Raw genomic sequence first — 26967 nt, forward strand, 5'->3', positions numbered from 1 at the left:
CAAAACACTTTATTGTGCTACAAACGGTGAAGTATAAAACGGATCAAATATGTACATTCGTAAGATAGATCTAAAACATATGATTGTGGTTAAAAGTAAGAATACACAAAAACCTAACACAATGAAAAGAAATTAGAAAAAAATACGAATTAAATAATTAAGACTAAATAAAATAATTTTGAAAACATATACAAGTAAAACATGTAAGAATTAAAAGGAATCTAAAAATATGTCAAACCCATCATCTCTTAGAGGTCTTCTCCAGGATCCAGTCAATGACCTATAACAACATATAAAGGGAATCATTTTAAAGTGTTCATGTGGAGAAGGAAAACTGATTCTCAAGCAGAAATGTATTGATTGTTTGGTGGCGTTACCTGTTTTGCATTGTTGCCAACCGCCTTCTTCATCTCATCATGCAGACCACGAGATGTCTTCAGATCCTGCCATCAAACAGTTTCACTTTGTGTCTTTGGTCATTTAATTAAGTGAAGAGGCAAACCTGACAATAATAAGTCCAATACTGCTCTAATGCACAGATGTTAAGCACAAGGCCTGGGGGCCATATTTGGTCCGCTGTATTGTTTTATGTGGCCTGCAAAAGCCTGGAAATAATGCACATGAAAAAGGCATTTTGTTCATTCATTCATTCATTCATTCATTTTCTACCGCTTATCCTCACTAGTGTTGCGGGGGTGCTGGAGCCTATCCCAGCTGTCTTCGGGCGAGAGGCGGGGTACACCCTGGACTGGTTGCCAGCCAATCACAGGGCACATATAGACAAACAACCATTCACACTCACATTCATACCTATGGACAATTTGGAGTCGCCAATTAACCTAGCATGTTTTTGGAATGTGGGAGGAAACCGGAGTACCTGGAGAAAACCCACACATGTACGGGAGAACATGCAAACTCCACACAGGGTGGCCTGCACGCTAACCACTTAACCACCATGCAGCTTAAAGGCATTTTAAAAATATGGAATTTATTTTATTTTATGTCGACTTTATTTTATTATTATTGTTAAAGAAAATGTACATACCATAAATTCCGATTTATAAGCCGCTACTTTTTTCTGAAACTTTCAACCCCTGCAGCTCATACAGCAGCGTGTCTAATTGATGGCTAAATTTGAATCTTGTGGCATCTCCTTTACATCAGAAATACAGCAAATTGTTTAATACTGTTCCGCTTGCGAGTCAAGTGAGAAAATGGTAGCTCTTTCTTTGGCAGGAGCCAATCACAAGCAATCAGTGTACTCACAACGAGCTTGTCAACCAATTTTAAAAGTATAACAACATAACAGTCTGACTCATGCTGTCATCTGACTAAGAACACTTTACTAACAATGCTACATTCATCATGCAGCAACTTAACACTCACAAGATGTGCCTGACAAAAATGTACCAATATGAGTTTGAGATGGGAAAAAAAATTCCCATAATCCATTGCATCCAAGCAACACATTCATTGGGGTGCTGGAATGACACCAGCCTAGGTTCTGGGCTCAAGGTCCTCAGGGTGCTGTGTTAATGTTGTTTGTAGGATGAACCAGTGAGTCAGACTGTTATATTGAGTAATGACCTCCTGCAATTTAAATGGATTGGCAAGCTTGTCATGAGTTTTTTTTTTTTCAAAGCTAATAATTAGTTGCCGTCACATAAACCTCCGTTCCTGGTCCTCACAAACTTCAAATTTCAGTTTATGACACGGACACGTGGGGACTAATCTGTTTTTTCCTTTAAATTTAGTCACCGGTTTGGTTTTTTTCTTTGTTTTATATAGTTATAGCATATTAAATATACAAAATAATCAATATATCTAGCTTAATGTATTTGTTCTGTTTTCGACAGACAATTTCTACTGCATACAATTGGAGTTTCTTGTTTTCTTTGTTATATAACACCATATCAAATGAATTATACAGTAGTTATATACTTGAATTTCTACTTGGCACCTTGACTTCTGATTTCAATGCAAGTAAGTAAATAATAAATGTATTATCGTTATACACTTACTTCGGTTTTACAGTTACACACAGCCCTCGGAGGACAACTAGCACTGCAATTTGACCCACCGTTAACATGAGGCGCCCCTGCTCTAATGAGTAGAAATTACTTTCTTTTTTGGCTTAGTCATTAAAAGCTTTATTTTATTCATCCGTGTTTCTCATGAGATAAAATATGTATGCATTGGACAGCTGGGACCAAGTTGTTATGAACGGGTCTAGTAACCAAAAAGAACATCCCTTAACCAGCATAATGACATGGGTGAAGGGAAGGCACCTTCGGTGCCATTGCATGGGAAAATGCATTAGACGCAAAATGCTATAAGATGAAAATTACATCTTAATGTTGCTGAAAAATAGTCCAATGTGAATGCAGTATGCTTTTAAGTGTCCCATATCAATTAACAATGATAAAGATTTAAAAGGAAAGCACTAAATAAACTCTATAATGCATACTGGGAAGTCAAACTGCTCCCATTAATGTTGATTTCTTGCACAAACTTGTAACAAAAAAAAAAAAAAAAAACAACAACATATGGCGGGCGCTGCAGTCCTAGCGGGGGGGAGCAAAACAAACAAAAGCGAGTTCAGAGTAAAAGAGTGCTGAGTGTGTGTGGGCACCAACCTTGAGATAGAATTTGGAGATATCAAACAGTCTTTTGCTGCAAGCCTCAAAGCATTTATGCTCGGCACTGATCCCGTGGTGTTTGAGTGTTTTAGCGACTACCTCCTGCAGCATCTGAGGGCACACACATTTTCATGAGGACAATTTTGTAAAATGGAGAATCTACTTGTGGTAATTCCCTTATCGCTAAACGTCAACCCAGTTCACAGAAAGTAATTTTAGCAAGGCTTCCCACTATAGGAAGAGATGTCAAAATGGCTTTACTTCCATGGATAAAGATGTCCTTCTTCCTCTCTTTAAAACCACACCATGAGCTCTCAGGTAGAAGACACAGTATTTTACTGATGGAGTTGACGGCACAAACACATCCCAAAATAAATGGCCACCTTTAATCTTGTGACAGCAGCTGATCTGAATAGTGGCCATAAATTCCAGTGAGGGATCATCAGTGCGTCTCAGTTTCCCCAATGCAGAGTTCTCAGGCTTTCAATCTCTGCCATGAATTAACCGCTGTCGTTATTCCTGAATTGCACCAACTGTTCTCATACACATGCACACGCTTAGCACATTAGCATTGCTGACAGGACTCACCTCCTGCTAGTATAATATCACACATTACACCACACCAAGGTCGGGATGCGGCTTGCAACATGCGCACGCAGGTAGTAAAGTGAGTGTGTAATCATGCATCTGTTAAGCCGGGTGTGCATGTGCAGCTGATATTGTAGTAAAGCTGTTAAGGTGCCACGGTGATAACATGCAAAACATACATCATTTGTCTTTGCTGAAGCTATTACAGCATTCTCATTTGGTGGCTTGGACTACGAGTGATTTGGTCTGTAGTGTGTGCATGTTTATTTAAGACTTTTATTCATGGAAGTCTGCATAATGTTTATTTTGTCCTTTAAACGTTTATTTATAGCCTTTTTTTGGTTCTTCTTAGAATGTAGATATAATTTATGGCACATATATATTGTGACAGAGACTTCTTTCCAGGGACATTAGGATCTAGCCATTATTCATTCATTTTCTACCGCTTTTTCTTCACGAGGGTCGCGGGGGGTGCTGGAGCCTATGCCAGCTGTCTTCAGGCGAGAGGCGGGGTACACCCTGGACTGGTCACCAGCCAATCACAGGGCACATATAGACAAACAACCATTCACACTCACATTCATACCTATGGACAATTTGGAGTCGCCAATTTACCTAGCATGTTTTTTTGGAATGTGGGAGGAAACCGGAGAACCCGGAGAAAACCCACGCATGCACGGGGTGGAATTGAACCCTAGTCTCCTCGCTGTGAGGTCTGCGTGCCTAACCACTAGACCGCCGTGCCGCCCCTAGCAATTATTGTTATTCTTTTTTTCTACAAATTTAAAAAATAACAATTTAAACAGAATAATAGTCCTAAGGTGTTAGATATGGTAATATGAAGTAAGAACATAAATTGCATTAATTAATTGCAACTGGCTCAAGACATCACCGGCGAACATATGTCATTAACTAGAGCTATGCCATTAGTGGTTTAAAAGAACAGACTGAAAGGAAACATGATGACAATTTTCACATTTACCAAATTCAATTAAGTGGAAATTTTCATTTGCCCCTAATATGATGACGGGCTCTCATGGTTGTCTGTCACGACTGTCTCGTGTGCTGCAGTCTCAGAGGCAAACAACAATATGCAGTCAATCTGTTGTTATACATTTACTGATAGCTAACATTCGTAGCCAAACTTAGCCAAATTGCTATCATTTGCTGACAACAAATATGGCTAGTGTGCATGCATTTGTGTGATGTGTCGGAGCAGGAAGAAGGCACAATGCACTGGCGAATGTTGGAGAACCCTGGAGGCAACCGTGTAACTGTGGCAAACACACACACTTACCCTATTGTGTTTCTGGGAGCGTGACTCCTTGACACTTTTATCGTCTGTCATCCCGTGATCACTTCTCGGCTCTGGTGCTTTATGCTTGTCTGTAAATGACTGATTCATCAAACCTGGAAAGAAATGTCGTCAATAAAGCAATGCCACCTTGAAGCTAGTTACAATAAGTTAGCTAAATATCAACTTTTACAATGTTCACTTATCACTGATTTGGTTGGTTTGATTGGTTTTACCTGAGGATGTCCTTCGAGGAGCTGAGGCTGAGGAAGTGGAAGATGAGACGGACTGAGATCTGCTGGCCTGATGCCGTAGAGACCTGATGGCAGGGTGTGTCCCACTGCCAACACTGCTCTGAGAGCAGAGGGAGTCGCTGCTCTCTGACTTCGCCAGCCTGCATCATTTAGGCAAACAGATTAAGACTCATTAAAACAATAGAACTCCTCCATCAATTCATTGTCTTACCTCTTGCGGGGACAGCCATCAGTGTCCCATGACCTGCGTTTGAGTCGGGCTACGTCAGCGTTCTGCAGAGTCTCCCCATCAGGCACACTTCCTGGTTCTGACATCACAGCAGGCGAAAGGGCGGGGCTGAGCGCAAAGGGGAGGGCAGAGGGTTCCTTGCAGCAGGTGGTTTGGGTTTCATATCGAATGAGACGGGACTGGAGCCGTACAAAGGCCTGGTCCCGGTCCAGGGATTGCTGGTTATCCAGGCAGTATCTATATGAACAAAACAGAAAAGGAAAAAATAAACTAAACCTAAAAAAGAATCTTCGCAGAAGCTCAATAGGGATTGAAGGTGATCAACCCTTACTCTATTCCATGGTAATTTGATGCCTTAGCCTTTTTGAAGGACATCTGACTGACTCTTCTGGGAGACAAGTCGGGTGACAGCTGAAATACATTAGGACTAAAAAAAACAGAGAAAAAACGGATTTATAGCCTGTCATACACAGTATTCCATGAAAGCTCATATAAGTTAATCTCCCTTAGTCATTAGCCACGTTTACATGAGGAGTTTTTCTCTTTCCGAGTGGAATCTTTCCGAATGACCTAAAAAGCAATGCTCGAAAGCAATGGTATACATGGAAAGGAATATTCCAATCACGTGTCTACATGCGCTGCTATAATCAACCAGAATAGTCAATGGGGCATGCGCAGTAAAGCATAAACACCAACATCACATGACACCGACTTCCTCCAGTTTTTTTTCACTTGTTGGAATAACTCCGTATTGCCAGTTTTTCCTTCGTCCAGTCTTGAAATTTAGTTTGAATCAAAAACAAACTTCCAGTGCCGATTGCTCACCTCCATTTTTTTTTAAATCGAAGAACGTCTGGAGCTGCGTGTTACGTCATATCTCAGCATTCGCTGAAAGAACGCACCCAGGAACAGGAAAAGATAAAGTTCAATCTTGTTAATATTTTATAATTAAGCTCGGCACATGTTTTATATAGATATGTATTTTCTTTTTTAATAAAACTGGACTTGTGAATGGCGTATAGAAGGGTTTAGATTCTGTTCCACAGATGGCGCTAATGCACACGAAAGCTGCTTGCCAACTGGCAATAAACAACAGAAGAAGAAAGAACGCAGTCTGACAACTTTCCGTTTGAGCGGGTACAAGATACCTCAATCGGATTGGGGAAAGGAATATTCCACCCCTGTGAATCCCATTATATATTCATTCGGATTGGCACTTTTCTTTCGGAATGAGGTGTAAACAAAGGTTACATTCTTTCCGTTTGAGCAAATAACCCAAATGGAATTGGAATATTTGGGTCCATGTAAACGTGGCTAATGTTGTCCTTAATCAAATGTAATTCTGTGCTCATTCAAATGACTTATCTTACCCTCTAACAAGGCCCAGAGGTAGTAGGTCACTGGTCGGCTTGCCATCAAGTGTGAAGTGTCTCCGAAGTTCTTTGGCGTCCAAAAAAGTACTAGAACCCTTCTGAAAGTCTTTAGGGCCCATAAGGGTGTCACTACAGCCTGGTCCTAATAGACAAAATCTAAGACATGATACAGAACATTACGGTAGTTACATGATACCAGATGTTGATGGGTTTCATGTGGAGCAATTCACTATGCTGAATTTAGAGGCCACCTTCTCTTCTGTCGTCTTTTTTGCAGGCTTTCAATGTTGTGGAGGACACTCCTCTCAGGCCAAATAGAATGTTCCATGGACACTGTCTGAAAATCTAGTAAACAGAAAAGAAAAGAGGTTTGGAATATTTTAAGATGCTGTTCTGTTGTGAACACATACCTGGACCTTTATGGGAGGTCAAGAAGAAGATGATTGTTTAAAGCTGGGGTCTCAAACACGCGGCCCGCGTTTGAGGCCCCCGCCTTGATATGAAAGTTTAATGTTAGTGCGGCCTGCGCAAGTTTGATATGGATGCTGTATGGTATCATGTACCCAGAAAAAATTATTACGTTTGATTAATGTTCATGTTAAAGGTTAAATAACTGTTAATAGTTATCCTCCCTATCCGTGTGGAAGTGGTAAGTTTTTGGCTATTTAAGTTTAAAGGAAATAACTTGAAGGCTACCGTTTAGGTCGCTAGCTCTCTAGTTTGCGAGTTAGCATGTGTCTCAAGACCCTGCAGTTGCGCAATATGTTGTAAAAAGAGTATAAATGTGACTATAGTCGTGTTTTGCTTTGTTAATTTTAATCAGAAAAAAAAATTATAGTTGGTCTACCCACCAACTATATGTGGTTTCTTAAGTTTTTATTATTTGCCGTTTTATTATTATTATTATTATTATTATATTTATTTATTACTGATTGATTGATTTTCTTTATTCTTGATTTGTTCATTTATTTTTCATCTTATTTTGTGTAGAAAAATAAAAATTAAGATATTTGAGAACAGTGCAATGTTTTATCAGAGCTTTTCTTGTAGAAAATTGGAACCAAAGCAAAGTTTATTAATTTTTCTGTTTTTAATAAATGCGTTTTTTTTTTTGGGGGGGGGGGGGGGGGGGGGGAACCTGATGCGGCCCAGTCTCACCCAGACCCTAGCTCCAGTGGCCCCCAGGTAAATTGAGTTTGAGACCCCTGGTTTAAAGGGAGGTTTTAAGAGTTTAAATTGTTTCCATGAATTCACTACTTAAGGAAAGCATTTTGCAACAACAAAAGAAAACATGTGCAATCATGAATAAACAAACCTACAAGGCACCCTCTGCGAGTACACCCTATAAGGTAAGCTGCACCGTATGACGGATTGCAGCAGTAATACAAACATTGTAGCTTGGGCCAGGTCAAGATACTCAATTCTTGGCAGATGGGCCCAAAATCTCAGTGCACACAATCTGAGCATTGCATTGATGTATGACCACAGCAGTTTCTTGTGTTCAGGCCGCCAGACGGCAATGGGACCCAGGGGAAGTGCAAAAAAGATCAACTAGATTCAGTAGATTCATGTCAGGGATGATTCATGAGTGAGTTTTAAGGCTTAGGCTGACACAAAGTTCTTCACACCATTAGGGGATGCAGATGAACGTTTTATGCTGCACTGCACAGGCTGTTTCCTGCTGTAAATACAAAACTGTCCCACGCATCAGCTCTATAACTACATTTAATGGCTTTTTCCTTGACCCATGCCTTGGCCCTTCACAAAGTTGAGTAGTTTTGACGTAATCTTGCTAACTAGCATACAATGATGAAAACCTCCTTGCAAGAAGAGGTAGTAAAGAATATAGCTGTGTTGTCCATGCTTGTCTAATTGTGTATGCCAAGGACAATCATTCAATGTGTACGGCAACTCTAGTATTTAGGAACGGATATAAAATCTGCTTGAGATGCAAGCTTTCATGCCCTGCAGATACATTTTGAAAAGCAACGCCGACTTCCCTGTTCTCATTTCGAGCTCGAGCAGCAGGCTGAGAGTTGTTTTATTGCTAATAAATGCATTGTTTACGCGAGCTCACGGATGCAATGTAAAACTCTACAGGCAGAGTAAGTATATGTGTGCTGTGAAACTACTGAAGCAGCAGCGCTTTCTTTGATTGTTATGTAATGTTGACATTATATGCATTGGCAGTTTGGAGCGCACTCCTCGCGACTCTGAACAAGCAGTATAATGTACATTTTATGCTCATCCCAGATAAATATGCTTTACAACAAAGTCATTTATTTATACTTCTAAATTTGCATGGCATAAACTGGATCAAGTGAGGTTTTGGACAATGCAGTCGGCTATATTATGCATCCATGTCAATCCAAACATACCTGGCTTCTTGGTGGTTGCGTCGGGCTTGTCAGGTAAAGAGGAGACCGGGGACTGAGTGTCATCAATTACTCTTAAGTATTGTTCCCTGGCCAGGTTGAGAATGGCCTTGAAGTCATTCGAAGGTATGGATGATGAGGACTGTTCTTTCTTTCCTGGGCATGCAAACAGATTTGATTTAGAAAATAAAATAAGTACAGTAGTACAGGGTGACCCAAAAAAAACGTGCCTGTGTACATTTTATGTGATATCTCCATTATTTATTCACTGATTGCCCTTATTTTACAGGACATGGCAGGCTCAACGACCATGAGTACACCAAGACCCCAGTGGGAGTTGGAACAAAGTATACACTGTGTTAAATTTTATTACAAGACAGGCTCGTTTAAGAAAACCCAGGACAGTTTCATGCGTCAGTTCGAATGTGAAAAGGCTCCATCCAAAAGCAGAATTCAGAACTGGGTGGACCACTTCGAGAAGTATGGGACCGTGGAGAACCTCAACGCTGCCAGTGAGAACCATCCAAGCCACTCGGGACGTCCCAAGAAGCAAACAGCCGAGAATCAGTCACCAAGGAGCGGTATGTGGAGGTCCACAAAACCTTCAAGAATGAACTCCAGACCATCTACCTGTCGCTCATGAGCAAGTTCTGGTTCCAGCAAGACTGAGCAAGTTCTCACACTACAAACCTGTCCCGTGATTGGCTGAAAGACAACTTCGGAGGCCGAGTGATCAGTCTCAAGACTGATTTTGAGTGGGCACCCTCATAGCCCGGACCTAAGCCCCCCTGATTTTTCTCTTTGGGGAAAAAATCTTAAGGACAGAGTCTACGCAGGGAAACCCAGAACACATTACGGAACTCAAGAAAGCCATCAGGGAAGAGATGAGAGCCATTACCAATTCAGTCTGTAAGAACGTCATGGACAACTTCGTGCTGCACCTCAAGAAATGCACGGAGCTAAATGGAGGCCATCTAGAACATATGCTGTAGAACGGAGAAAAAAAGGCCAAAGACCCTAATGTTTTGATGTGATGTTTTGAATATAATAAACTAGTTATGACCAAAGTTTCATTTCATTCACACAAAACACTAAGAAACAGGGCCTAATTAGAGTTGGGGCCCGTTTTTTTTGGGTCACCCTTTATAAAAGGGACATACACTCACCGGACCCATAATTACAAACCTGTTCATTTAGCCATATTATTCAAATTGCCCTTTAGTGGGATTCAGTGCAGTTCTTTAGCACTGAAAACCATAAACACAATAACAAGCATGTCTGAATTAACCTCTGTGATGTTCTATTTTAACTCACTCAATACCAAAGAAAAATCTATACCCGATCCCAACAACGTCTTTATATGGCTGTTATATGTTTTTTTTTTGCGTAAAAGGCAAAAAGAGGTGATGACATAACTCTCCACTAATGCATTTCACTTCAAGCACACTTAAAAGCCATTAAAACGGCCACAAGGTGACAGAAGTGCATTCGATGGGAGAGCTGGGCACGGATCATGTGAATGTATCACACGTGACAAGGAGGAAACGAGAGAGCATGAAGAAGTGTAACACGCAGAAGGTGATGCATTGTAAGTGACGTTTCAACGCATGCACATGCAAGTAAGCGCGTGCACACGCATGGTGTTATATTTGTAAATAAATTGTTAAAACAAATCGGTTAAACAACCCCTTTTTTTGTGTTGTTTATGTTGGTATAGTTGTTTAGATACTTAAAGACTAAGACTAAAATATTGTGTGAAAATAAAGTGAATGTTATGCTTGAAGGGCGGCACGGCGGTCTAGTGGTTAGCGCCCAGACCTCACAGCTAGGAGACCAGGGTTCAATTCCACACCCGGCTATCTCTGTGTGGAGTTTGCTTTTCTCCGGGTACTCCGGTTTCCTCTCACATTCTAAAAACATGCTAGGTTAATTAGCGACTCCAAATTGTCCATAGGTATGAATGTGAGTGTGAATGGTTGTTTGTCTATATGTGCCCTGTGATTGGCTGGCGACCAGTCCAGGGTGTACCCCGCCTCTCGCCCGAAGACAGCTGGGATAGGCTCCAGCGACCCTCGTGAGGAAAAGCGGTAGAAAATGAATGAATGTTTCACTTTGTGGGCTTGCACGGTGAACCAGTGGATAGCACGCAGGTCTCACAGCTAGGAGACCCAGGTTCAATTCCACCCTCTGCCATCTATGTGTGGAGTTTGCATGTTCTTCCCGTGTTTGTGTGGGTTTTCTCCGGGTACTCCGGTTTCCTCCCACATTCCAAAAACATGCTAGGTTAATTGGCGACTCCAAATTGTCCGTAGGTATGAATGTGAGTGTGAATGGTTGTTTGAATGTTTGTTTGTTTGAGCTTGTTTGTATTGCTGTTGACGTTTTGTTAAAAAAAAAAAAATTAATAAAAAAAAAAAGGTGGCTTTTTCCCTTTTCTAGGCGGGAACTAATATTGTCCTGCCACTTACCTACGTTCCACTGCTGATTATTAAATAACTGAAAAAGGTAGAAACCAACTTTTTCTGATGAAAGATGGGAGTCTAATCTTTCTTTTGGTAGGTTCCTGGTTTATATAGCCATAGAACCCAATATTCTGTGTGCCTTGAAAGATCAGTCAAAATCATCTAAAATGTCCGGTACTGAAGGGGTTGTCTTTTGAAATATATCTGGGATTGAATGAGTTAAATATGTATTGCAAAGATTTTCAATAAGGTCTGTGGTTTGTCAGCTCTCCTTGAAGTCTTTTTTCAAAGAGCTGCCCTATAGTTTGTTTCCTCGAGGTTGAAAAATTTCACTTTCTTTTTATCTGGCTTCACTCCACTGGAGCTTCTCTATCTTTGTCTGCTGTGTGTCTGTAAAATAATGATATTGCGAGTTATTCAATGCACCAGCAAGTGCCTAAAGCGACACAATGAGGAAGCGGAGAGTGGTCACTGATAGGGCTGCGGTTTTACACTACTACTAGTACATGGTCATTACAAAGCAACCATAGAAAAAGGTCTCAGCTCATTGAAACTTAAATCAATGTCATTTCTACTCAAGTTACTATAATATTAGTTATATTATAGTATATGGTTTCTTGTTAGTGGGAGAGAGACACACTTCTAAACAAACGCAAATTGCAACATTGATACATCTGTGTAGCAATCAAACCATAGCGTAAATTCTAATTGAATTTATTCATGTTTGTTCATTCATTCATTCATTTTCTACTGCTTTTTCCTCACGAGGGTCGCGGGGGTGCTGGAGCCTATCCCAGCTGTCTTCGGGCGAGAGGTGGGGTACACCCTGGACTGGTCACCAGCCAATCACAGGGCACATATAGACAAACAACCATTCACACTCACATTCATACTTATGGACAATTTGGAGTGGCCAAATTTTTGGAATGTGGGAGAAAACCGGAGTACCCGGAGAAAACCCACGCATGCACGGGGAGAACATGCAAACTCCACACAGAGATGGCCGAGGGTGGAATTGAACCCTGGTCTCCTAGCTGTGAGGGTTGCGCTCTAACCACTAGACCGCCGTGCCACCCTATTTATGTTTGCAAAGAATTAATTTTGGCATAGCTAGTTTAGCCTCTTCCTCAGCCTCTTTTGAGTGACTGCACATCAATGAAATAATTGAAGGAAATGTTTTCTCCCACAACTGCTGGCTTGTTTGACTTTCAGCAGGATTGCACAAAAAAAAAAAATCAGCAAACAGGTATCAGACAACAGTCAAAAAGCAATTACTGTGAAATTTGCTTTTCTTTTTGCAGTGACATTCTTTGTGTCATTTTGAGGTCAGAACATGAAGTCCAATCAAAAAGCATCATCACTCAGAAATAATCTCCTGAATGATTTGCTACTGCCGCAGGCATGACTCACAGCTTTTTGTCTTCAATTAATATCCAGTGGAATCTTGTCTATTTAACTATAAAGCATTGAAGAGGGATTTAAGGTCACCAAAAAATAGTTTTTTTCTTAAGAAATCACATGTTGAAAGAATGCCCCCTTCTTAATTGTACATTCATTGACATACCTCAAAGGTGTGTGAAGTGCTTTGCTTAACATGCAAAAGGCAAAAGCAAAAAGCGCACTCTTTAAAACGCGACAAAAATGTTTCATTGTTCTGTCACCCCTCCCTCCTCTAGATTCATTTTGGTGTATATTCATTCATGGCACAAGTACTTTACACCACATACTTACCAAGATACCCTATGAGCACCTGTGTCTGGACCTGTGCCACCTTCCTCTCTCGCCTCAGCAGGCTGTCTCCTTGGAGACAGGGCAGAGAGTAAAGGATGTTGCTTCTAGTGCCTCCTGGGGTGAGAAAAAGAAAAGAATGAAAAAGGCCAGGTGAGTTTGTCTTCACCAATATCTGGGCAGAACTTCATTCTTCTGGAGTATATCAAATAAAGTATCAAATAAGGCTTCAGGGAACTATGGAGCCAAAAGGTAAAAGCCAAAAGGTCGTCAGACACCAATAAAGGCACATGGCAGGAAACAGTACTCGATGGCTTTGCCTCACTGGAGTGAAATGATCATCGGGTCCAAATTTTAAGATCATTTGTAGTAAAAACTTTGATGACTCAAAGTTGCTGCACAGTTAGTGCACCGCTACTTATATAAAGGTAATTTAAAGCTATTCCTTTAAAGACGAATTTATGGTTCCATTCATCATAGCAAAACAGCTAATGACTATCCTACTACCACCATCATATTTTACTGTTGGTATGACTTGTTTTTTCTGAAATGTGGTGTTACTTTTATGCCAGAAGTAATGGGACACACACCTTCCAAAAAGTTAAACCTTTGTCTCATCAACATGTTTTATGTATGGCTAAATTGAGATGAGCCTTAATGCCTTCCTTGTTGTTCAGCAGTGGTTTTCGTCTTAGAACCTTTGGTCAGTGTCTTTCTTATGCTGGGGTCACTATCACCGACCTTAACTTAGGCAAGTGAGGACTGTGGGTCTTTGTTGTGGGGTCTTTTGTGACCTTTTGGATGAGTTGCAGCTGCACTATTGTGTTAAATTTGTTTGGAAGTTTCACCACTGTTCCATATTTTGACATTTGTGGATAATGACTGACTGTAGTTCACTTGAGTTCCAAAGCTTTAGAAACCGAACCTTGTGCAGATGTCAATTAATCTCAGTTAAGTTATGTTTGTATGGATGGGGCAATCATGTTTTCCACAAAGGGCCATGTAGGTTTTGATTTATTTTCATCCTTAATTAAAAAAAAGCTTAATTTGAAACCTGTGTTCAGTTGTGTTGTAATTGACTGAGTGACATTTCAATTAGTTTGATGATCGGACACATTTAAGTGTGACAAACATGCAAAAAAAAAAAGGGGGGGGGCAGATCAGGAAGAGGATTGACACCACCGTACCACAAGTCAGCCTGACAAACAGTGACATGTCATGAGATACTCAAATAACGGCTTATGTTTTGTTTGCTTATTAAACGGACATGCTCAATGCTCAAGGTTTCGGTCTGCACAAGTGAGTCACAAAAACGCATGATAACACACCTGATGATGACAGCAGCTTCTGTCCCAGCATTCCAGAGACTGTTGCCATGGCAGCTGCGCCATTAATTTGACTGTCAGAGTGTAACAGCCTGACTGTACAGACATCGTCCCTGATGTTGTCCGAGCCCTGGACCAACAGGAAGTAGTGAGCACTCTCACCTTTGACATCTACATCAGGTACTGCAAGATAACATGAATGTTAAACACAAGCCTGTAGTTCCATGTTTACCATCTCAATACATTTCTGCTGCAGTCTAATTGACATTACATTATGCATTATAATCTGTGTAAATTTAACTCTTGTTATCGATTTATTTCTGTATGCTAGATACACTATATTACCAAAAGTATTTGCTCTTTAATGTAAGAAAATGGAAGAGTTTGGGAACAACAGCAACTCAGTCGCGAAGTGGTAGGCCATGTAAATTGATAGAGAAGGGTCAGCGGCAAAGAGGTCGCCGACTTCCTGCATAGTGAATTGCTACCGAGCTCCAAACTTCATGTGACCTTCAGATTAGCCCAGGTACAGTACACAGAGAGCTTCATAGTATGGGTTTCCATAGCCGAGCATCTGCATTCAAGCCATACATCACCAAGGCAATGCAAAGCGCCGGATGCATTGGTGTAAAGCACGCTGCCACTGGACTATAGAGCAGTGGACACGCGTGGAGTGATGAATCACACCTTTCCATCTGGCAATCTGATGGACGAGTCTAGGTTTGGAGGTTGCCAAGAGAACGGTACATTTGGGACTACATTGTGCCGAGTGTGAAATTTGGTGGAGGAGGAATTATGGTGTGGGGTTGTTTTTCAGGAGTTGGGCTTGGCCGCTTAGTTCCAGTGAAAGGAACTTTGAATGCTCCAGGATACCAAAACATTTTGGACAATTCCATGCTCCCAACCTTGTGGGAACAGTTTGGAGCAGCCCCTTCCTCTTCCAACATGACATTAGAGTAGAGACCAACATCAGTGTGTGACCTCACGAATGTGCTTTTGAAAGAATGGTCAAAAAGTCCGATAAACACACTCCTCAACCTTGTGGACAGCCTTCCCAGAAGAGTTGAAGCCGTAATAGCTGCAAAAGGTGGACCGACATCCAAATGTGATGGCACTTAAGTTCATATGCGAGTCATGGCAGGTGAGCAAATACTTTTAGTCATATAATGTATATTTCACTATTTAATTTGGTGATGAAAGGACTTACTGGGTAAGGACTTGGGACGCCTGGCTAGAGACTCTCTCCAGCGCCGGGAGCTGATTTGGCTCGCTGGCGTCTGGGCGATCGGGGTGACAACACAGGACAGGCTGAACAAAGCTCCTACCTGAGCGCATCAAAAATATATTTGATTCACACACACAATGCCCCAGGCTGATGACCTGTCATTCAGTAAAATATATTGCCGTATGACAAAGTTGTGACAGTGATGAAATAAGGCCAGTACCTTTCCACGCAGTGACTTAAGCTGGTCCAAAAGAAGTTTACTCTTCATTGACTGCCCAGAGAGATCGCTGATTTGTTTGGTGTTAATGAACATTCCATGCTAAAATCACTTAGACAAACTGCAAAGATTATATTGTGTGTCAAATACAGAGAATAAATAAAGAGACATGCAGAAAACTACCAATGTTATGGCCAACTCTGTCCTTTAAGAGGAAGTGTTGTGGTTATGATGATGTTGAGGGGGTGGCGGCAGCAGCAAGACTGTTTTGCAGAGTTCAGTCGTTGCTCTGGGGCTGGCGTAAAAGCTGTTTTTGAGCCTGGAGGTGCTCGTTTGTAAGGCTTTGTAGTGTCTTCTTACTTTTTAAAGGCCACCCAGATTTGCATAGTGGTATACAAATATACAGTATACATCTAAAACGGAGCATAACTTCAAATTGCAATATTGCAACATTTCACTTTTGAAAGGAAAGGGGTCAGTCTGATGGATCATGTGGAAACAGCGAATGCAGAAATGAGGATACAGCTCTAACTGGGTGTTGGACATCAGGAAGCAAGGCAGGTCTGACAGAGTGACCAAATGAAGCAGGTCCAAAACTGGAGAATAGTACTGGAAGACCTGTATAAATGGAGAAAATGTTAGCAGTAATGACATTAATAAATTAATAATCACTTGCCCCAACATCTAAGGCGCAAATCAAGCTGATTCTTAAAACTCAATAACTTCACATATAAATTAAATACACAAAAATATCCTTCTTTGTATAGATTTATAATTCATTTAAAAAATTGGACTTTGTGACTTGACTGACTGATACTGATTAAAGCTGATCAATAATAACAAATAAATACAAAGTGGCGCTGCAAAAAACGATTGATAAATCGATCATTAATCAATTATCCAATTAATCAGCAACAGGATTTGATGAATCATTTGTTGTTTAAAAAGTAGGGATGCCAAAAATGTTAGATTAATCACAGATTTTTAACTAATTACTCAAGATTAATGTCTGAAATATGTCAATTTTTACTGTATTTAATGAAGAGAATCATAAATGACAGGACAGGATGACATATATATATACACACACACACACACAGATATATATACATACACATACATATATTTCTATATATACACATATATATAGAAGTATATATATATTTATATATATAGAAATATATGAAGAGCTTGCAACCAAAAGGCGCTAAATCCATTTTGACTGATTTCGAGAAAATCAATGATTTTTAACTATGCACATATCAATCTATTTGGTCATCAAGTCTATATTGCAAATGAAAGAGCTATCAATATAGGTCATAAAAATGCATGCTATAAAAATCCTGCACACACCATGTATTTTATATATTTTTTTTAATTATTTTATTTATTATTTTTCATTACCTTTAGCTTCTTCAATGGCATTGTTGTAAAAGAATGCAAGGTGCTTTAATGTGCTATGCTAATAAAATAATTACAACACAGAAGCCATTCTCAACATACAATACAAAATAATTATTATTAATTAAATTAATAAAAATTTTATTAAAAGCAGTGCTCATATTTGACTGCACCATGAAGGTGACAGTGACAAAAATCATCTCATTACAAACTCTTTACATTGTATGTTTTTTAGTACAAGTAAAATAATGTTTCTCATGAAAGTTGGAGATGTCAAGGTAGAGACATGCCTTTTATAGCGTAAAAAAAACTTCCATGTTACAGAATACTGTAAAAACACAATTTGTGTTCTCCTGAATTGCATAACATACTGTAACTATCATACGTGTACTTAATGTACACAAACAAAACAGGATGCGCACTGATACTGGCTTTCTGTATGTGCAGTGCCAATTGTATTCTTCTCTCTGATTGGTCAGATTATCAATAGATGGGAAACTTGGGCCAATCAGAATAAAGAATATAATATATGTGATTTGGATACACATGACAGAGGTCTATTAAACTCATGAAAAACATGCAACTTAGCCTTTTGGTTGCAAGCTCTTCATATATATGTATACATATATATGTATATATATATACACATGTGTATATGCGTATATATGTATATATATGTGTATATGTGTATATATGTATATATATGTGTATATGTGTATATATGTATATATATATGTGTATATGTGTATATATATATATATACACACACATACACACACCAGTCTAGAAACACTGGCGGGAAGCACAAATCCAGGAAATACAGCTGAAATAGGTGCAGATTATGGAAGATCTAGAAAGTTTTCTGTTCGGGTTATTGTGTGAAGCTTCTCTATAGGAGTCCACAACTCAATAAAAAAAAGAGCAAAATAGGTCCACACCAATGCTGCTTTCTCTGCTATTAGAAGTGTATTGCCGCGGATTCTGCCACGACTGTCCCTATTTTTTTTTTTTTTACATCATGTTGCGAGTGTGTCTTGTAATGACAACGAGAAGGAAAGGATGATATAACTGGAGACGTGTGTGGGTTGAAGATACATACAGTATATGGTGTTGGAACTGTACTTTACTGAGCAGTGTCAGGCTCTGTGTGACTGTGAGGACGCTCCATTGTGCTCCACTGTGCTGTGACGACTGACGTTATGGTGTTAATTTGAATAAAGTTCACACATTCACATGTACAGTAAACACACTTGAGTTTTAAAGAAGCATGTTGAATAATATATTGTGTATTGAATGTTTAAGCAAGCTTGTGTGCTATTTTCAGTAAGGAAGTGTTCTATGTGCTGTCACAGGTCAAGTTTGAAAACTGGATTCCCACTGACATGTCAATGTACATATTTCAGTGTACCACAGTTTGCTTGCTTAGGCTCAATATATATTTCTGGCGGCTTCTCATATTTTGCATTGTGCAAAATTTTTCTTCTGTTTCTAGATTTGTTATTTTACTGTTACTTTAGGTTTGAATTTCTTTCTTGCTGTATGCCCTGCATAGCCTTTGAGCTGGTGTTGCTAACTGTGTTTTTCTTACAACAAAGACTTAATACTTAACAGCATAGGGATCACTCATTAATGCAATGTTAAACTGCTCCCACATTAACAGCAGTGAAAGTGTGTGGCTCATTGAAGTCATCATACAGTATGTTACATGCCTGCATGTTCTTCCCTGTTTGACCTTAGATTTTGATAAATACCTCACTGAATGGACAGGTCTGGTATTTTTCCGTAGTTCACAATATGTGGCCTAAAACTCCCTGCCCACTTCAGCCAAGCACTTTTGTGAATGAAAAGGCGTGACTGTGATGTAGTCTATGTGTATATGTATGATGCAAAGGCATATACAGTACAGGAGTTTGTAATTCTAACAGTGTAGAGACAGTTATGGTGTCCTTTAATTTTCTGCCAATACAATCCTCACCATCTGTTTCTTCAGGGCTCTGAGCATTCTCTCTCTCTCTCTCTCTCTCTCTCTCTCTCTCTCAGATACATACTATAATTTTCCATGTGTGTGTATTTGTATTATGGACTCATACGAGCCATAACTTCACAATGCACCCCCCTTGTATTTTATCGTTACGGCCATTAATCTACATCAGAAAGCTCATTATAGTGCAGCACTGTACCAACTGTTATTAAAGACCTTGTCTCACACCGAGTGCTGTCTCTAAACAAATTTGCAGTGTTTGCACCGCACACATCCTCCACCTTGTAAACAAACATAGGGGCTGCTTACCACAGAAATGCACACACCAGAAGGATTACAGTACAACAGTATGTGGTGGGGCTTAAATACGTACGTTCTTATAGGGCACAGGGCTGCAGTGACGTCATCTATCTTAAAAAACTTCTAGTAGAAAATAAAGGTTTTCAGTTTTAAAAAAATGAATTGTTGGGCAGGGAGAGAGGCTCATCTGAAAAATGACTCCAAAAGTAACAACAAATGCAGCCCACTTGTCTAAGTAAAATGTTTTTTGGAGCTTCAGTTTCACTAAAAGACTGAATAAGGGCATAAATTCACCTCAGAGTGTAGTCGGTGGTCTGCAGTGGGGCACGGGTCTCGCAGGAAACTGGACCTTGATATGTTATGCGCCGAAGAGCGCAAACAAAAGCCATCAAAACGTAGCTCTGACGCGTACTGAGTCAAGAGAGACAGAAATACAGTATATCAGATACAGTCCAGTACAATAGAATCACACACATTAGCAGCAACCAACACAGAGCATAACTGTTAATAATAAATAAGAAAACATTTTGGTAACGTCGGAGTGTCACATGCATTTGGTTGGCATTTGAAAGTGAAAAGGTTCGGCACAAGGTTGTGTTCATGCTCTGCTAGTGCGTTGTCTTAATAACCCTGGGCTCACACTGAATCCCTTGTGGCTCTGGTCCTGATCCACTCGCATTGAGTCTGGTAGGCACTGTGGAAACACTCGTGAAAGCTGATGTTTACGCCATAACTAGCCTTGTACGTATACAGGAAGTTCTTGTAAACAATAGCCAAGTGTGCCTACACAACTGTGGTGTCCTGGATTTGTGTGTGTGTGTGTGTGTGTGTGTGGGGGGGGGGGGGGGGGTGTTGCCTTTTGACTTCATACAATGAGTAAATGTGAGTAAACATATATCTTTTTTCATGTTCTTCATTCATTTTCTACCGCTTTTCCTCACGAGGGTCGCGGGGGTTGCTGGAGCCTATCCCAGCTGTCTCTGGGCGGGAGGCGGGGTACACGGTGGACTGGTGGCCAGCCAATCATAGGGCACATATAGACAAACAACCATTCACACTCACATTCATACCTATGGACAATTTGGAGTCGCCAATTAACCTAGCATGTTTTTGGAATGTGGGAGGAAACCCACGCATGCACGGGGAGAACATGCAAACTCCACACAAAGATGGCCGAGGGTGGAATTGAACCCTGGTCTCCTAGCTGTGAGGTCTGCGCTAACCACTCTACCACCATGCTGCCCTTTTTCATGCTTATTATTATTAAATAGCGTTTAATTACTTCCTATTGTTGTTTGTTCTTTGAGGGTATAATGTTGATAGATATCATCCAAATCGTCCATTAGCAGGCTAACGAGACAATTTATTTACTATATTCTACTATATAGTTCTTCTACTATACTATATTACTATGAACTTAAAAAAGAATGGGTTTAAAAACGGAGTGAGACGAAGGACAATGAGGGCAAAAACTTACCACTTCCACACTGAATGGAAGGAGAACTTATTTTCATGCTATAGCATGTCCAACATTATATATATTATACTGTCCATGCAGTGTGACAGTAATATTATGTCATGCCTCAATAATGGAACATTACTGACACCTCCTGACAAGAATAATATAGATTGTGTACCTTTATCTATAAATGCCACAAAACACCAATTATTTATTAATTAATTCATCTTTTGGGAGCGATAATGAACCACAATATTACAAAGGACTAACAGAATGCTGTCCAGACCACAGAGCTTAGCTGGTACAAATATGTGTATTTAAACCAGCAGACAGCATTTTATTTTATTTTATATTTTCTGCAAGTTTTGTACTTACGATAACAACACCTTTGAGAGAGCTCTGCAGATTAGGCCAAATGCGTGGACCATGTGTATATTTGTTGTTGTTCTGTGCAGTTTTTTTTTCACCCTGCCTTTCATTTCCAACTTTCTGTTCCACTTTTGTTGCCTTCAAATAGGGCAATCAATACTTTAAGATAACTGAATCTGTATATATATATATATATACACACACACACATACACACACAACAGGCTTTCTTTCGTCATTCTGTCTTTTAAAATAAATAAAAACTCCTTTTCTCTTTTATCGATGAAGGAAATAGTGAATCCCCTTCCCTCAACAGACTACAAGTATTAGTTGCTGTACGACAAACTACTGCTTTCCAAAACAAATTATAAAGGCACAGTAGTTTGTTCCTGTCACAGGGCAGAACAGGGAACGGTACAGCACACACACACACACACAGAGAGGTTGTCATGGTATGTCTAAACAGCAGTATGATGCCAGCGTTCATACTTTTTTCTCCTTTGGGAATGTATTCATCCTCTGATCTCCTGCTGTGCAGCTTTCAACTGCCAGCCTGGGCCTTCTCACTTCTACCAGCAGCAGCATATTGGAAAAGGTCACTTTCATAAACACGATCAATGGATACAATTGTAATGTTGTGAGTGTAAAATATAACCAAACCAATATTATAAGAATTTGCACTACTGGTTAAAATGGTCACCAATTTTTATACATTATTTGTTCGATATATGTTTGTTATATGGCAAACAACTGACATAGCCTGGTTTTGATAGGATGTCCAGTGTTGTACTATTACCATATTTTCCATCATCCTGGCAAATTAACACCCTTTTCTATAGTTCTCCTGGAGATGATGTTCTGAATAATACTGTACCATATACGTAAGTCGGTGTGTCCTTCCACACTCTATAAAAACTATAATGACAAGGAGTGGACAGAGTTACTTTTTATTTAACTGAGTCGCAAAATATTTTGAAATGTTCTAAATGCATGCATGACCTAAGCATGTTGCTTTTAACTGTTGAACTTCTTTCCAGATGGAGGGGTAGGATTTAATAAGCTTTGCTTCTTCCTACTCCTTTTGGACATGGGGAACTGTGAACTGATTATGGGATGCACTCAATTGTAATCTGATGCATGTTCAAATGAAATAAAACCATTACCAAATTGAAACCAAAACTAAACTAACAAACAATGAATAATAAAAGTGAAAATAATGACGGCATTTGTTGCTGCTACTATTAGTTTTATGTTTAGAACTACAGTTCCCATAAAGCTTATAGTGCAGAACAAGGAAGTAGTACATTTTTTAAATAGTGTCACATGTTTTGAAGTTCTTTGCAGCGAGGGTGTTTTGATCCAACAAATCTTAAGTAAGTTTCATCAAATGTAGAATTGCTTCTGCTTGGACGTTAACAGCGGTGTGACGTGGCGGAAACACGATGCCAGCTTGGGTTGCAATGTTTACAGCTTGTGCAAAGTGGCCATGCACTGCCACTTTCATGTAGTATTATCATTAATAGTTCACAGTCTTCTTATTCTTAAAGGGGTCGTGGGGGTGCTGGAGCCTATTCCAGCTGTCTTTGGGTGAGAGGCGGGGTACACCCTGGACTGGTGGGCCAGCCAATCACAGGGCACATATAGACAAACAACCATTCACACTCACATTCATACCTATGGACAATTTGGAGTTGCCAATTAGCCTAGCATGTTTTTGGAATGTGGGAGGAAACCGGAATCCTAGGAGAAAAGCCACGCATGCACGGGGAGAACATGCAAACTCCACACAGAGATGGCCAAGGGTGGAATCAAACTCGGGTCTCCTAGCTGTGTGACCTGCACGCTAACCACTTTACCGCTGTGCAGCCCATTTGGTAACTATTTTGCCAAATTATATATGAGAGTCTACCAATACCTGATATGCACCGACTGTTGTTGTTGTTTGTACGTGTCACATGTGATTGAATACAGCCACATCACACCCACACACACCCACACACACACACGAATACAGACATTTCCGCAGTATCTCACGTTTGTTTGCAGCTTAGCAAAAACCTCTCCAAGGAACATACTCCAAGTATACACTCCAGGTTGTGTATGCAAAATATCCACACAGACTAAAACATTCATGTAAATGAAACATGTTTACATCTTTACTTTCAGCTACTAAGTGGTGAGCGAGACTAAAATTTGTTTCAAAGTTCCAATGCTGAGTATATATTTTCCCTCAAAAATGAATGCTGCAAAGCAAATGATGGCAAGGATAAGAAAATGCAAAACGCATACTGAAATGCAAATAGAAAATGGAAAAAAATAACTTAACCACACACAATCCACAAGTCTTACCTTCTTCTCTCTGACAACCAGGCCTCCTCTCCACATTTCACTGGGGTCAATACAGCTTCTTAATTCAGCAGACTCGACGACACCAGCACTCAGGTATGACGCCATTTTCCTCCACCTGAAAGAAAAGTACAACAAATCACAAATACCACAGCAATAAAGCAACATTTGATGCATCTGAATTTACAACAGTGATTCTTCAAAAATCCAGCTTGCTTTAAGTGGACAATTATGATTATGCCTCTAGCGCTCCCTAGTGGTACAACATATACAATACAAATTCTGACCCTGCAGCATGCTGGGTGATGACAGTGATCTTAGCAGAGTGCCAGCAGGTCATATGTCTCAAGGCTCCCAGAAGTGGCAGCAGGTCTTTCACAGCAGGACACTCCACAACAGAGCCTAATACCAGCACATCCAACAAGGCTTTACCTGAGGTGGATGGGGGGGGGACAACAAGGGAAAAACTTACAGGTATGTACATATTTAGCAACATCGAGGAGAGAAATTATGTGAAAACTTGTAGATTGTAAGAGAACTGCAGCATATGAAGTATTTAATATGGGTTGGTCAACCGTACCTGGAGGAGGCAGCTTGTCTGAGAGTGTATGCAGTCCTTCTGCAGCCTCATCAAGCAACCTGTCCGAGAGAAACCACACATACTTGTGTAAAGGCAAAGAACATTGCCACTAATGCCATTCTGCAACATGGAAGAATAAACGAGTTTTAAGTGAAAACGTTCTGAAATTTTTGCGTCAGTCTCCTGAAAGGGGCAGCAAAAGCATGACATAGCAAGCCAAATTTATATTTATTTTCTAACATAATAAATTGTCAGAATTTTGACAAAAAAAAAACTGAGAAATTGTGTGTCAAGGCAAATGTACAGTATACCTCACACAGGTACACTACACTTGAGTACCAGCGGGTGGCTCAAATGTGACATGACAAAAAAAGGTCAAAATTATGTAATATTGGTCTATAATTAATATCACAATTTTCAACCAGCAAAATGTGTTATTGTGACAGGCCTACGCAGTGGTAACTATGTCGTCTGGTACGTGTACGATGTTGCCTGTACAATTTATAAAGTATAAAGGATTTATGATTACATACCTTATGATTACATAATCATGATGTGCTATAACCAGTCATAATGTGCTATACATATCACTAGATTGACACTTACTATGGTACCCATTATGTCATTGGATGGTCACCTCGTACTTCGGTACGTGACGAAAAAAAAAAAAAACTTAAACTATATTATGAAAGCAGGAAGTGAACAAATGTAACAGTTACTGATTGTAAAAGTACCAGATGGAGGGGTAGGATTTAATAAGCTTTGCTTCTTCCTACTCCTTTTGGACATGTGGAACTGTGAACTGATTATGGGATGCACTCAATTGTAATCTGATGCATGTTCAAATGAAATAAAACCATTACCTTTTTTTGAGAAAATGTTAAAATGACAGAATGTAACAGAACACAGACTGTCACAGATAAGGTTTATGGGAGTATTATGATTATTATATTATTACCAGGGTTAGGGTTAATTTTTCATTGTTACCAACTTTAAACTTGATTGATTAATTGCAGAGAAAATACAATCTCACTCTGTCAATATCGCTGGGTCGCACTTGTGGTCCGATTCTTCCTGTTGATTCAAAGATCCAACACACATCTCCAAAGAGGCTTGAGTCTCCTCTATACTGTTTGCACTTTGGTGGACTGCTTCCAAATCTTCCCAGTCTGAGCTGCAGAACTGCAAAACGTTTACATATGTGTTTATTGTCGTTTTGCATTTAGTAAAACTGTTTAGGTTCTTTGCATTTATAAGGGCAAGTAAATCAGTTAGTTTTATCTCTTTATATATACATTTACTGCACAGTGCAAAGACACAATGGACTTTTTGTAATATCATACTTGTGTTGCTCCATGAAAAGCCTGAACAGCAAAGTACCACTTCTGAGGAGAAGGTTTTCCACTGAGAGAACAAGCTGCGTAGAAGAATAGGAAAGCAGTTTGTGAGTTAGACTTCAGAAAAAAACATCTTTGCACCAATGTGATATCTAAAACCACCTGGCAACACAGAGATTCCTCTTGCTGAGTCTTTAGAAGAAAAGTCCACAATTTGGTCATAGATTTGCTTCATCTGCTGAGGACCTGTGCATGAACACAGTAGTTGCAGTTACCCTTGATAACATGATGAAAGCACACAATATAATTCTACAAGAGCGGTTCAAAACGTACAAATTGATGTAAAACTTGCACTGCATTATACCCGTGTTTAGCTAAATAAACAACAAAATGCTGCAACCCACTTCATCACAAAATACAACTACAGTACAGTACATTTTTACAATGTGTTCTTAACACCAAGTAGTCATTTCCCTTCACCGTGTAAAAACTTTGACTATTATTTTCAGTACAAATGGCCAATACAGTTATTTAACACAGTTTATTAACACATTCTCGTCGAAGTTAGCGTTCACTATTTCTTTTTATGTTTAAAAGTCTATACACGGATCACAAACAGTAGCTAACTACTTCTACCATAACTAAGGTAGTGAACGCTAATAGTAATTCACGCTTGATGTATATATAAAAAAAACTTACATTCGCAATCCGCCAACGTTTTGTCATCCGTCTGACAGAAAGATAAAACCAATACATATCTATCCATTTCGAGTTGTACCTAAAAAATAGCATATAACGCCCGCTTGACTTTAATAAATGTTTACAGAAAAGTGTTTACGCGTTGTCAAATTTCCCACCATTACTTCTTCTTCTGCATTGGTTATTGACTTGTCAATGAATTAGAAGGCGCTACTGCCACCTACCGGGCAGGCGCGCCATTACAGAAAGAACATACAAGTACTGTACCATAAAACAATATTGTATTTTGTAATAGGAGTCTTTTTTTTGCTTGAGGTTAGTTTGTTTACAGAAAATAAACATCTACTGTTTTATTTTTAATAATACATACATTCACAAGAACACCACATACCGCAACATGTATAACAATTCCTGTTTTTTTCTATGAATATTTATTATGAATTAAGTATTCATGTAGATACTGGTGGAAAATTAATTAATACTACAAGCTAATATTATGTTGTCAATGAAGTTCTTTTTGCTTCTGGTTAGTTTATAGAAAATAAACATCTACTGTTTTATTTTTAATAATACATTCACAAGACCACATACCACAACATGTGTAACAATTCCTGTTTTTGTCTATGAATATGAATTATGAATTAAGCATTCATGTAGATACTGGTGGAAAATTAATTAATGCTACAATCTAATATTATGTTGTCAATAAAGTTCGATGACTCAATTTATGAAAAATATCCATGTAGACAGGAAAGCAACACTAAAATATGAATTCAACTTTGTATGA

The 26967-nt window shown here is 39.5% G+C and overlaps 1 protein-coding gene across 2 annotated transcripts; it reads right to left on the bottom strand.

Annotated features, from left to right (window-relative positions):
- Nucleotides 1-26345, bottom strand: mtbp (MDM2 binding protein). 2 transcript variants are annotated; one of them, XM_058085650.1, is made up of 23 exons: nt 26181-26345; nt 25644-25727; nt 25488-25561; nt 25178-25326; nt 24145-24203; nt 23852-23996; nt 23568-23682; nt 19686-19802; nt 16233-16327; nt 15713-15779; nt 15475-15544; nt 14271-14450; nt 12946-13059; nt 8756-8908; nt 6629-6722; nt 6375-6533; nt 5336-5431; nt 4987-5241; nt 4758-4915; nt 4525-4637; nt 2637-2750; nt 378-443; nt 1-280 (listed from the first exon to the last, which is right to left on the bottom strand). In XM_058085650.1, exons 1-23 carry the CDS (start codon nt 26245-26247, stop codon nt 242-244), a joined length of 2583 nt encoding a protein of 860 aa, XP_057941633.1. In that variant the 5' UTR covers nt 26248-26345; the 3' UTR covers nt 1-241. The 2 variants fall into 2 exon arrangements, with proteins under 2 accessions (XP_057941633.1, XP_057941631.1); XM_058085648.1 differs by having other exon boundaries at nt 15475-15592.
- Nucleotides 26346-26967: the final 622 nt, after the last annotated feature.

The sequence above is a fragment of the Doryrhamphus excisus genome, chromosome 10 (genome assembly GCF_030265055.1).
Source record: "Doryrhamphus excisus isolate RoL2022-K1 chromosome 10, RoL_Dexc_1.0, whole genome shotgun sequence".
In the NCBI taxonomy this organism is placed as follows: Eukaryota; Metazoa; Chordata; class Actinopteri; order Syngnathiformes; family Syngnathidae; genus Doryrhamphus; species Doryrhamphus excisus.